The sequence below is a fragment of the Grammomys surdaster genome, unplaced genomic scaffold (genome assembly GCF_004785775.1).
Source record: "Grammomys surdaster isolate TR1022 unplaced genomic scaffold, NIH_TR_1.0 125996, whole genome shotgun sequence".
Taxonomy (NCBI): Eukaryota; Metazoa; Chordata; class Mammalia; order Rodentia; family Muridae; genus Grammomys; species Grammomys surdaster.
In genome coordinates this window covers 2,534,668-2,548,328 of record NW_021620812.1, presented here as the reverse complement: position 1 = coordinate 2,548,328, position 13,661 = coordinate 2,534,668, and the positions used below count along the sequence as shown (strand labels likewise).

The following is a 13,661-nucleotide window of genomic DNA, read 5'->3' as shown; positions in this document are numbered from 1 at the left end:
GTGGCCTTTAACATGGGCTCCTCCTGCCTCAGCCTCGCCAAGAGCTAGGATTCCAGGCCTTTGCCACAGGCCTGGATCATTTACTTGATTTTCACAGGAGAACAAAGCTTTTCATTACATAATCCAGTGCAGTGTTTATTTAAAAGCTGAGAGATTGGGTGGGGGGTTGAATCCTGATGCCACATGTCATTGTTGAAAATATTAAGAGTTAGTGATGCTTGCAGATTGAACAAGTAGAAAGATATATCTCCTTCACTGGTTCTCACACATAAGATGCACAAGAAAACCTGGAGAACACAAAGTGTATGTTCTCAAACACTGACTGGAATTTGGTTTTTTTGATGTTTTGTTTTAACGGGAGAAACAGAGGATGGCCTCGAACTCACAATCCTTCAGCTTCAGCCCACTCTTTTGTCCCAAGTTTACCGGTATGTGCCACCATGCACAGATAGCCTCAGCTATTGCCTGTAGCTGTGAATTTAAAGTAGTTCTCTCATCAGTAAAAAGGGAAGAGTTCTTCGAAGCAAAGAGAGCTGGTGTTAACGAGCAGGGTGGACACTGTCTTTCTTCAGTCAGGGGTGGCTTGATAGTCTTCTGTGAATTTCTTTGGAGAGAGATTTGTCCTTGAGTGCACGCTAAGCAGCAAGCAGGCATTAGCTTCAAATACAGCTGTAGGAAGCGCACATCTGTTGTTAAGTGTTACCGTCTTCCGGACACACAAATCAGGATAACATATACATGAGAAGAAGAAACTATGGGGTGGGAGAGATGGCTCAGCAATTAAGAGCACCGAGTGCTCTTAAAAGACTCTTCAGTTATCAGAACCCATAGCAGGGAGCTTATAACTCTGTGTGTGTGTGTGTGTGTAGTGTGTGTGTGTGTGTGTGTGTGTGTGTGTGTGTGTGTATAAATATATATATATATAAACTTCCAAATCCTTCATACCCTCTAATAATGTTTTAGGTGAATTTTTCCATTCAATAAGTTAATAGAGCTGTACATAACTTCACACCTATTTTCTATTCCTTACGTACCAGTCTGCACTTAATATACCTTTGAATTTCCTCTTCCTCTAAGAAATGCACTAGATGATCTGAAATGTGGCTTTCATTTTAAGAATTTCTCAGCTTTTCCAGCATATACCTCTGCATGAGCACAGCAAGCTTTGGTGCATAAACCCAGCGTGTGAAGCAAGTTAGTCAGGAGAGGACACCTTTCTGTTGTTTTCTGCTGGCCTGTGTACTTCTAAGCGTCATCCGGGTAGTTTTACCTCCTTGAAATTATCTGCACAGTAGGCAGTTTGAATCAAGTTGGTACTCGCATACCAAGGACAATTTCTGTCAACATTATGGGCTTAAATGTTCAGCATTGATGAGGATGGGGAGACGGGCTGGCTCAGAAACTGGCTGAGTGCTGTTGCCAAATCTGCCAAGGAAAATCACTATAGCGATGGCAGCATCACTTGATATTAGCATCCGATTCTTCCACCATTTCTATCTGTTGTTCTCTTTGTCTTTGGTCTGATCACCTTAGTGTTACTGCCCTCAGTATCAAGGTGTCCCTACATAGACCACCAGGAAGATGGTGAACCAGGAAGATGGGACTTAGCCCACAGAGGCAGGAAGCCCTGGCACTCTGCCCTGGCTGTCTCTCCCCTTCAGCGTGACAAAGTCCTTCTGTTTTCTTCTATTTATTATCGTTTTTTTTTTTTTGAGACAGGATCTCACTGCACAACCTAGGCTGCCCTTGAGCCTTCGGTCATCTTGCCTCAGCCACGCCAGTAGCTGGGATTACGGGCAAGCATCACCATGCCTGGCTGGTCCTTGGCTCCGTGTCAGGGCTGACCGCCTAATGCTATTAGAGGTTACCTGTAGTTCTTAGTTGATGATTAAAATGAAACTCACAGTGACTGTTGCTCATTATGTTGTATTTGAACTCTCCACAGAAGGGGCATGTCGCCATGGACAACCCAGGCTTGCTAGCTTTCCAGAATGTTCTGTTAATCTCCACTGTGTGCCCCTGCTCTGTCATTGGTCCTCACTCTATTACCTTCCTAGAAACCCAACTCCTAGGTCACAATAGTAAGATATCAGTGAGTATGTGTGTGTGTGTGTGTGTGTGTGTGTGTGTGTGTGTGTGTGTGTATGCTAGATGAATGAAAATATAAACTAGAAACTACAAACCTAAATAACAAAATTTATGATGGAAGAAGTTATCTGTGGGGAAAATAGCCTCATAAGTATGCATGACTTGCTTGCTGCCAATACGATATATATCAAACAACACCTTTAATTGTCTCTTTTAAGTCCCTGCATGTTGGCATCCTAAACGTACCCTGGCTGCTTTTATTGGATGAAGCTCGGCACCGTTAAACCACGGAAATGTATTTTTTCATAAACTAATGTCGATGGTTATACTTTTAAACCACTAATGATGCGTTCTATTCAGAGGACATGACTAATCCAGCTTATGACTGACTGTAGAAGGGACAGTATCCTAGGTAACAGTTCCCTAGTGTAGTAAAAACAATGTGTGTACTTTTGGGACTGGAGGAGAACATGGCAGGGTCATAGAAATAATAGGAAATGGTTTCTCCACAGAAAATACCCAAACCATCAACACTAAGGTCTCATACACTGTTAATTCCCCTAAAACGTAAAAAAGCAGTGTCTCGTTTTTATGTTTAGTCACACAATCTCTTTAGCTTCAATGACTCCAAGTCTTCACTGAGCTCCTGCACTAACCTCTCGTGCTGTTCCGAAGTTCTTGTCACATAAAGCAGCGGTAAAGCCAGTGCTGAGGGGATGGCCTCAGGAACCTCGTTTCTGAGATGCTTCCCCAGTTCAACGCCTCCCCCATTCGGTGCTGCTGCTGCTGAGGCTCCTTCTATGGCTATCTGGCCTTACCATGGTGAACCAGATTTTATTTAATCCACACGACTGGGACCACCATCCTCGTGACAGAAATGTATTTGTTCTATGAAAAGACTGAGAAGAAAGTATCACCTGACTTGGTTCCCTGCTTTTACTTCCTTATTTTAGAGACCTTTTGCTTATCACAATGCTCTTTCAATTAATAGCTTTAAATTGACAAATAAAAATTCCTCTTTGTTAAATACAAAATGACGTTTTGAAATACTTACCCACTGTGGAATGGCTCAGCTGAGCAGTTTAAGACACATTTCCTTGTGTCCACATCAACTTTTTTAGTGATGTGTTTTTGTAGTGAGAGTATTCAAAGTTACTGTCACCCATGGTAAGCAGCGACACATTCCTGCTCACTTTGTTGTGTGACAGAAGTCTTTAGCTTGTTCCTCTTGGCTGAGCGGGTAGGCCCCTGGAGCCGCATCTCTTAGTGATCTCTCTTCATCTCAGTCACAGCGTCTAAGATCAGGGGAAATGTCTGATCCTCGTTTTTAATCACCAAGGCCTAATTCTTAGCTGAAATAACCAGACACAGGAAAGAAGAAAAATGACATTTGTAGGAAACAGATCCTATCTGCGGCCTACCTTCATCCCAGAGTTGATCAAACTCTGGGACAACAAGGGCCGGAAAACACATGGCCTTTCTCTGGAACTCTGTTTCCAAACTACACATCTGAATCATACAGAGTTCCTTTGTGCATATATATATGTGTATGTGAAGGTTCCCTGGAGCTGGAGTTATAGACAGTTTGGTGCCACTCACATCTTTGCTGGGAACCAGAGAGCAGGAAGTACTCAATCACTGAGTTATCTCTCTGGCCCTGAGAATTCCTTTCATCTTGTGTGAAAAAGCAAGATCCAAAGCCTAGAGATTAAGACCAAGACAAGTCAAATGACGGCCTCCAACCTAGTTCATCCCCCAGTCTCAGGCTGTCCCCACTGTTGCCCCAGAAATGTTGAGCTAGACAGTGCAGAAGAAACAGAAACTGGATCTGTACCAACACTGGCCTCCTGAGAATCTAGTTCAGCACATTCTGCTGACTGTCCAAGTCAACAAGTCAAGATGAACAGCAGAGGGAAGAGAGAGGGACGACTCTACTCTCGAGACAAGCTGCCTCTCAGCTTGGAACTGTAGCACACCAAAAGGCCTTGCTCCCACCAACTTCCCTCACACATTTTCTCCCTGAAAGTGAGGAGGCTGGGAACAATGGGCGCCTTCTGAAGAGAGCAGTGTTCTTCCCACGTTGTGCCCTTTCTAGGACTGAGAAACTTAACAGCTGAGGCCTCAGCTTAACTGAGGAAAGAGAGCAGACAAAGAATACAGAGCTGAGGCGACTCCATATTTGCCACTGTTCCAGTGTCTAGAATCTTCCAAATTCAATTTGGAAAAATTAATCCAAGATACTAATTACTTGAACCCTCCTGCCGAGAAAAAATGGCTGCAGTCTCTGCAGTCTACCTCTCTTAGAGAAGATGGTGCTACAACTGCACTGCTGAGGGGCAAGCCAACGTGTGCGCCGATTCCTGAGGCTCACAGGACTAAGAGTCTCCTGTGACTTGCCTGGCAGAGCTGGCTCTCCCTGTGGGGTGCTCTCGTAGTGTTCCGCCTGAGGTATTGCATCTAGTAACAGTTTAACATTTACTTGTATGGGTCTTGAATTGGGGTCTGTCTCTTCCTCCTGGTTAAGCTCCATCAGAGTCAGGATATGTTTGTTGTGTGCTTATTGCTCATCGGTGGTACCCAAAGTGGATCTCATCAAAACGAGGTGCAGAAGCTACGAAGGAGGTGGTGGACAAATGACACGGACTTCCTCTAGTTGCTACATCCCAGCCAGCATGGGGCCTTACTGATCCCTATGACATTTGCCATTCTGGTGGGTGGGTGGTTTCCACTTGAATTTTCTGAATTAGTAAGGTTTTGTGGTTTTGATACAATGTTGCAGACATTTCCCATTGAGTTTAGCCCAATTAGACTAATAAAAGGTAAACTCACTCATACATTTGCAGTATGTCACACATGTGGTGCCGAGTTTCCAAGGTGGCTTTGCTCATCTTGTCTCTCCACATTTCTCACCAAATTTCAGGTATAACTTTAGTCGTCTCCCCACACACACTATAAAAAAAAAACTGTTAAAATTAAGGAATGGCATTGATCATCTCTGGAAGGCTTGACATATTTTATGACCTCTGTGTTTATGGCCATGTTGTATGTTTAATTTTATTTGAATATTTGGTGTCTGCTAAGGTCAGTGTAGTGTTCTTTTAAACTACATTTTGTTTATCTAATGCGTATGTATTTATTCATGTGGTTGTATGTCTATGTGTGCCACAGTGCACATGTTGAAACCAGAAGATATTAGAGTCTCCTTCCGCCATGTTCACCACCAGGGATCAAACTCTGGTCCTCAGGCTTGGCAGCAGGTGCCTTACCCACTGAGCCATCTCACAGCCCCACTGTGGTGTCCCGTGCCACTCTTCACTAGACTTATTTAAGAGCCTGGGTAATAAAATTACTTCTATTGCAGCTGCTGTTTAACCCATATGGGTGGTACATGTTGCCAGGTTTGTTCCCTGTCCCATTGGAAACCTCTCAGAAAAAATCTCCATGTTTCAAGATGGTAAAGGGCTGGGGAGGTGGCTCAGTGGGTAAGAGCACTTGCTATACAAGATGAGGACTGAGTTTAGATCCCTAGATGTTCAATGCCAGCACTGGAGTAAAGCTGGGACAAGAGGATTTGAGGTTTGCTGGCCACTGTCTTAAATAGAAAACAGCAGCTTCGGTGAGAAACACTGTCTCAAAAAAAATAATAATAAGTAAGGCAGAGAGTGACAGAGGAGAAAGCTGACACCACACCCAACATCCTCCTCTGCCCTCTGTGCCCTGGTACATAAGTACAACACACACATGCACACAAGCACAAACAGGTGCATGTACACACATGTGCACACACACAATGAAGTCACACACTGAAGAGATGGCTCAAGGATTAAGGGAACCTGCTGCTTTTGCACAGGGCATTTGTGTTTAATATGCAAAAAATTCAGAGATAAACACACAAAATTTAAAAATGAAATAATTTTTTTTAAAGATGATGAAATCCAGTTTCAATCAGCTTTCCTTTCATAGCTGACCCATCCGTGGAGCAACACAGAGGTTTTCATTCGGTAAATGTTGAATGTGTGAAGAAGCCATTTGGTAGAATGGGAAGGCAAACAGGAGCCCCGTTAGAAGCAAGATCTCAGGGGGATCCCCCAGATCCACCCCTTAATCATCAGTACCTGGAACAGGCAGTGCTCAGGGAAGAGTACTGAATGTTCCAGTTTTAAAGCCTTTTGTCACCCGGAGTACAGATGTTTGCAGGTTTGGGGTTAACTCAGGCTAGGTAGCTTCCATTCCTTGTCCACCTCCTACTTTCTATGACTCCAGGTTTTACCTCAACGCTAATTGTGTTTTTGCTTCCTGATCTCTGACTGTGTAGCAGATCCAATTTAGGAGTCAAAGCTCTCCCAATACAGCTGCACAAAGAACATGGCAGAGAGCAACCCTGGGTGAGAGAGTATTAAAACTGAGTTTCATTTTGAGCCTGACACAGTGAATGTATTCTTGCAAACACATTGAACAGAATTAAGGGCTTAAAATGGATCCAGGGTGACTGAATTATCCGTGGGAAGCCGGGGTTTGGGGTGGTGGTGGGGAGGACTCACTGACTTAATCCAGTGAGAGAAACAGAATCACCCGTTTCAAATGTTACTGCCTTGTAGACAAAAGTGGTGTCTCTGTTTTCTTTCTCATGTATTTTTGTATCTGGCTACTCATTCATTTAATCAGCACATACTTCCCTGAGCAGGGGGGTGCCGAGGACTGGATGGTTCCCCCTGTCTGGTGAGGTGGCCCTCCCTCCCCTAGTCTCAAGTCAACTTCGTGAACAATCCGTGAGGGTTTCACATCTTCCGAAACGCAGTTGCTACCAGAGAAACTGAGGCACCCTTTGGGGTTCTCAGTCTCGCTAATCAAAGAACCCAGAGATGGACCCACAAGGAAGCTCAAGGATGATTTTATGAGCCGGTATGGGGAAAGAGAATACAGGTTGGATGAAGAACCTGGCAGCCTCTGGGAAGATCAACGGAGAGTCCTGGCTTTTAGGTGTAGGGCAGAAGTGCACAGCTTGTTAAGAAAGGAAAAGGGAAGCCCTAGAATGGACGTGGCTGTCAGTCGAGCTGGGGAACGAGAACCAAGCACCATGCACGTCTGCTCTCCTGTAGTCCTCCTCAGGCTCCTCTTTCATTTTGAGAGCTTCCAGCCCCCCCCCTGCACACAGCTTTCTTTCAGACGGCGTGCAGTGTGGCGTTTGTCACCCCACTCTACTTCACACAATGGTGTCTGCTTTTGGTGGGGGCGGGGGGTGGGGAGAAAAGCACAGCAAGTTACATACTTTTCTCTCACACATGGAACGCTGTTGGACACCATGAGGCCCGAGCAAGTGAAGGCCACCAGCAGCTGGGGTCAGCTTGCTTACTACTCCAGCTACTGGTCTAGCCTTGGCTGTTCTAGGCTTTAATTTTTGTTTTTGTTTTTTTTTTTTAATTCAGAGTCATATGGTTTTCAGTGTGTACCAAGAAAGACAGTGGAGTAATCACCATTATAAAATTAAGTAAATTTGTAATTTCAATTTAAGACCATTTTTCTCCATACTGACCTTCCACTCAAGAGAATATACGTGTGTGTGTGTGTGTGTGTGTGTGTGTGTGTGTGTGTGTACTGCTCCACTTTTTGATAAGTCTAAAGTGACTATTTATAAACTCTACTCATTTAAATACCAACCTAAAAATGCAATTTTATTCAGAGTGTACAATATGAATTTGAAGCTGTCTCTGGTATACAGAAGCCAACCACAGGACTGAATGCAATATGTAAAGCTACTTATGACTTCACTCTGTCACAGAGGGAACCGTCTGCATACCACTTGGACTAAGATACGTGCATATGAGCATCAGCCAGGTGAATTGCATAGGCACACAGTGCAAGAATTTAAAAGTACAAGATGTTTTCACTTGTATCCAATACTGACCTTTTTTTTTTCTCTGCATTTTAATATATAGTGTTATCAAAACAAGCTTAATATAGTGTAGTCTGTTTGTCAGTAATTGCCTTCTTCCTGCCAGGGTGTGGTGGCTCACATCTTTAATCCCAGCACTTGGGAGGCAGAGGCAGACAGATCCCTGAATTTAAGACCAGCCTGGGTTACATAGTGAGTTCCAGGACAGCCAGGGCTACACAGAGAAACCCTGTTTAACAAAACAACAACAACAAAAAGTTACCTTCTTCCTTACATAATTTATTTAAAGTAGTTTTAAATGTGTCCTTTTTTATGTCTTATAAGGATGAATATTACACATGATAATAAATACAAATTTTATAGTACAGCATTTTAGAAAATAAAGTTTTAGCTTCAAGTGATCTCCTGATTATACGCCATAAAACTATAAGTGATTTTTCTAAGTTTTTAAGGTTATTCAAGAGCAATTTGCATTCCTGGGTGTATTTATCTGTGTATGTCTACGGCACATGTATGTATATGTTTTTGTATGCATGCATGTGGAGATGGTGTGCGTGCACATGTGTGCATGTAGTTGCAGAAGCCAGAGGTCAGCCCCATCAAGGGGCTTCCTCAGCTCTGTTCAGCTTACACTTTGTTTTTGAGGCAGAGTCTGTCACTGGCTCTGAGCCTCTGACCGAGCTGGGCTGGCAGACGAGGGAGCTGCAGCAGTCCACGCCTCCTGCACGCTAGGATTACAGAAGGTATCGATACCTGGTTTCTCCACGGGGCTCTGGGGATTGAACTTGGGTCCTCATGCTTCCATGACCCTTTCCTCAACGAGCCTTCACCTCAGCCACACATGGGTCTTCTTTGTATCTCTTTCTTTTGTTTTTAAAGGGGCAATGCTAAATTACTGTGTTGAAAATCTTCCCCCTTATTTAAGAAAATGGGTTCACAAAGACTGACGTTTGCCAAAAGACAAACATCTGCCAAATGTTTAGATTAGTGAGCAATTCTCAATCTGTGGGTTGTGACCCCTTTTACAAGGGTCACATATCAGATATCCTGCATATCAGATGCTTACATTACGATTCAAAACAGTAGCAAAATTATGGTTATAAAGTAACACCAGAAATAGTTTTATAGTTGGGGTCACCTCAACATCTGGAACTCTAGTAAAGGGTCACAGTGTTAGGAGGGTTGTGAACTGCTTCCTAGATGGAAACCAAAGACAATCTCATTCTGGATACATGCTCTCAGTCCCTTTCCCTGAGGCGTTGTGATCAGGCAGGCACTGGGGCACTGGAGGGAGGCTGGAGGACTCTCACAGACAAACCAAGAGGTGTGGCTATCCCTGAGACAGACCGAAGGCTGGCGAGGGGTACAGGTGTCTATTAAAGCTTCTAGTTTAGAGATTTAAGAAAGGAACATTGTTACCAGAAAGAGTGGAAGGAGGAAGAAGAGAGAGTGAGAAGGGAGGGGACAGTGAAGGGAGGGGAGGAGAAGAAGAGAGGGGAGGAGTTTTACTGTGACAAGATTGAGGTAGAAAAGTGCTAAGGTCCATTTGAGATCTGGCTGAGTCACAAGTTACATTAAGACTCCTGGAAAGAACTGTCACAAAGACACTTGAAAAAACACCGGGCTGTTGAAAGTCAGTGGAGAAAGTGTGTATTTGGAATCAATATAGGGTACAGATGAAAACCAAACGGGAGAGCCGCTGCAGGAGAGCAAGTCTGGAGAGGGGACATATGATTGGAGACTTGGAAAACAACCTGTTGGGAGTTTGAGAGGAAAAATATTATAGGGGAAAAAAAACAACAAAAGAAAAATATGACAAAGGAGACCCAGAATCACACAGGAAAATCAAGAGCCTGGGAGCATGGCTCATGTCTTGAGTTTGTTCTGGGAGCTTCCGAGTGTAGTTTTCGGAATAACACGGGGAAATTCATTCACACATCCGTATTGACTCATGAGGACACAAATGCTTAGTGGTTCAAAATCTTGGCCCTCTGTTCAGCTGTCAGGTCCTGACACAAGTACCTCCAGTTTCCCAAGACAATTTTCTTTTTCTTCCTTAAAAAAAAAAAATTGTTTTATGTTCTCTGTGTGTATGTGTGTTTGTATGAATGTGTCTGTGTGTGCATGTGTATGAGTGTGTGTGTGCATGCACTTGTGTGCATGTGTGTGTGTACATGTGTATGAATGTGTCTGTGTGTACATGTGTGTATATGAGTGTGTGTGCACATGTGTGTGTGTGTTGCTAAAGTGCCATGCTGTGTGTGAGGAGATCAGAGGACAACTTAGTTGGAGGAGCTTTTATCTTTTCAGCACGTGAGTCATATTTAGATTGTCAGCCCTGGTGATGAATATCTTTACACACTCAGCCATCTCCTAGGACAGAGGAGCAATTCTTTCTTTTAAATTGGAGACTCTTACTTTAAACCATCATGCCTTTAGCCTCTTCCCAGGCTCGGCAGTAAACTGCGTTCACTTCCTGTTCATGTTACCTTTTAAACGCTCCAGGTCTCAGTTGCATAAAAACTGGTTATTTTTAAAGCTATATCCACATAACTCCTTGGTAGTTCATGAAGGACTTTGACCTTCTCGGGCTGTGTGATGGGGAAAGGGAGAGAGGTTACAGACCAAACAGAGCAAGACTCAACTTTGACCTTAGTGACTGTGTGAACTCTGGACTCTCAAAGCCTCGTTCCGCTCGTGTACAAAGCAGACGTGATGTGTATCACCTTGTAGAATGCCATGGAGTTTAGTCATATTATAAAGAACTAGCTTAGCTTCAGGCTTTAGCATACACTAGCCAGTTGTAAACTACAGACAACAGTGGTTACAGTGGAAACATGGCTTTGCTGCAGACAACTGGGGCCCAATGACCATCTCTCCTCTAACATCAGGTTGTGTGCATGCTCTAGCGAAGTTCAATCTGAAAATATATGTGAGCATAGACAGAAAATGTGTTTCCTGAAGTATAAAGGGCTATCACACACTGCCCCATGGGATAGCTTGTCATTTACAGGAACGGCGATAAGATGAGGCAGTCCTGGCCTTGTGTAGAGAGCAACTCAGGAAATAAGCTAGAAAAAAACCAAAACAGAACAGAAAGAGCTGAGGACATGGCCACCACAACAGAACCATCGGAGGGTCCCGCTGCTGCCGACGTGTGTGTTGCTTGATGTCCTAAACACCTGTCTGTTTCCCTCAGATCTGCACCCCTGACCTGGTGGTGTTCCTGGCTTGTGCCAACCAGAGGCTCAAGGAGAGATTGCAGAAGCGTGCAGAGCAGCAGGGGCGGCCAGACGACAACCTGAAAGCGACCCAAAGGAGACTAGTGAACTTCAAGCAGAATGCCGCACCGCTAGTGAAGTACTTCCAGGAGAAGGGGCTCATCGTGACAGTAAGTTGGCTTCATGGGGGCATGACTGCACAAGAATGACTTTCAGACCTCCAACCACTCCATGTTCTCACTCGGAAATGCTCTTGATTTTAAGGATCGGCTTTGGGGACGGTATGCAGTGTCAATTTAAAAGGGGTAGTCGTTTTTAGTAATAGCCCTTGATTTAGCCATGATGATTTTTAAAACCTTGCACTTGATTTTTATGGAAAAGTTAATTTTGTCTCCTGCACTATATCATCTGGGTTTAAAGGCCACAGTCTGGGTAGTTTTAAGCAACGTATGCCCATTTCTCTGTTTACTAAGGCCTCGTGACATCAGTAGACAGCGGTTGGCGTGCTGTGGACGGAGATTTGATTTTTAAGTTAGACTTTGTCATGTACTGTACATGGTAACGGATCCTGACTCTGCCATAATCTTCTCTGATGGTTTGGTTTGTAGAAGAGAGCTAGGACTGATGGGAGGTGTCCATCTTTCTGGTCTTTAATAGAGTGCATGTATACACACATGTGTCAATATAAATGTTTTCATGCATGCTCGGGTGGTTCTAAGGTCACTGATAGTCAGTGTCCCAATGAAGGATGATACTGGGTCTTCAGGCCCTTCTTCATGTTTGAGTGTGAGTTTCAGAGGTGAAGGCCAGCCTGACTGACAGATCTGATTCAGGTTTTAAGTCACAGCAAAGACAGAGATCATGGGCCATAAAATAGTTCCTCCTGTCACAAACACCACAGCATCTACCACGGCAGCTGCTCTGTGGTAGGCAGTCTCAGTCCCCTGTCCTCTGCCCTCTCTGCCCCTTTGCCTTAGACTGGGAGTTCTTGCCTAGTGGGCTGCCATATTTCACTGGGGATCTGGTGAGAATAAAGTCCAGCCGTCCCTTGGTTTTTTTTTTTTTTTTTTTTGGTTTTTTGTTTGTTTGTTTTCAGTTTTTATGCAACAACTGAAGCACAGTCACAGACTTAAGGAGGTCTGGGTGAACTAAGATGCCCTGAGCAGTGGCCATTGGATAGTAATCTCTTTGCAGTCTTCATAGTGTGATTTGTGCTTTAAGTCAAAGTTGTAAATCTGGTCTGGAAAAGACATACCATGCCAGAGGTCATTTATTTTTTGTCTTAAAACAGCCACCAAGTTCTAGAAAAGATTCGGGAACATTGGTGTGGATTTTTCTGCTCTCTCTCTCTCTCTCTCTCTCTCTCTCTCTCTCTCTCTCTCTGTGTGTGTGTGTGTGTGTGTGTGTGTGTGTGTGTGTGTGTGTGGTGTGGTGTGTCATGTTTTTCTCACCAATTAACAGTGCTGGTTTCTGCCTCATGCATAATGAAAGAAATGAACCCCACAGACTAAATCTCAACTGCAAGGAGCAAAGCCAGAGTTTTAATTGATGTGTAGAAGGCTTAAAGGTATTCTGAGCTGTCTTGATGACTCCCTGCCTCTCACGTTCCTCACACGCTGAGCAGATTTCCCAAATGAATGCCGAGTGACGAGCGTTAATTTACTAATATTTTGCATGGAGGTGAAGTGCCACTGCCTTTAATTGAGGGAGGCTGTGACAGTAGGGCTGGCAGCCTGTGACCTCACTGCCGCAGTCAAATGAGTCCTAAGATAAATGCCTCTAATTACTGGGAGAAAACTTGCCTCACAAAGTCACCTTTTGGAAGCCAGGGAACACAGCCTGAGCTCCCAAGAGTGTAATTTGAAAAAATAGCCTGCTGAAGTCATAAATACTGTCTGCTGAGACACGTGTTCTGTCTCAGCCCTGGGATCACGGTTCCCTTTCAGAATTTGATGACACTCCTGTTGTTAAGGATGAGCTAAGTAACAGAATGTTCATCTTTACTCATCACAGACATGAAGATTTTTGTAAAAATCTGTTAGTTAATAGGTTAGACTCAAGGTTTTCCTTTTCTCTGCCTCTCCTCCAGTCCCTGCCCAGGCTTCTACCTGCCACTCCCAGCAGATTCCTGTACTCACTTAGTAAAATATTCACTTAGAAATTACTCTGCTAGTTCTTAGGGATGAAGGCTGAGGAGTTGTTTGGTGGGTAAAAGTGATTGCTGAGTTCGGACACTGTCCTTCTTAGCATTTTCTTACTGTAAAAACCACTATAACCAAAAGCAACTCAGAGAAGAAAAGGTCTATTATATCTTTGAGGTCTATTAGAGTCAAATGTTGAGGGAAGTCAATGTGGGCACTTGAAGCAGAAACCACAGAGAAATTCTGCTCTCTGCTTTGCTTTCTCAGGCTTTTCTCCTTCTCCTTCTCCTTCTCCTTCTCCTTCTCCTTCTCCTTCTC

The 13,661-nt window shown here is 44.0% G+C and overlaps 1 protein-coding gene across 1 annotated transcript in view; it reads left to right on the top strand.

The window, feature by feature from the left end:
* Nucleotides 1–13,661, top strand: part of Ak5 (adenylate kinase 5) — a 178,345-nt gene that overhangs the window by 38,743 nt on the left and 125,941 nt on the right. The window contains exon 6 of the mRNA XM_028754291.1: nt 11,181–11,372. Within this exon, the coding sequence (XP_028610124.1) occupies nt 11,181–11,372 (192 nt within the window). The remainder of the gene's footprint in view (nt 1–11,180; nt 11,373–13,661) is intronic.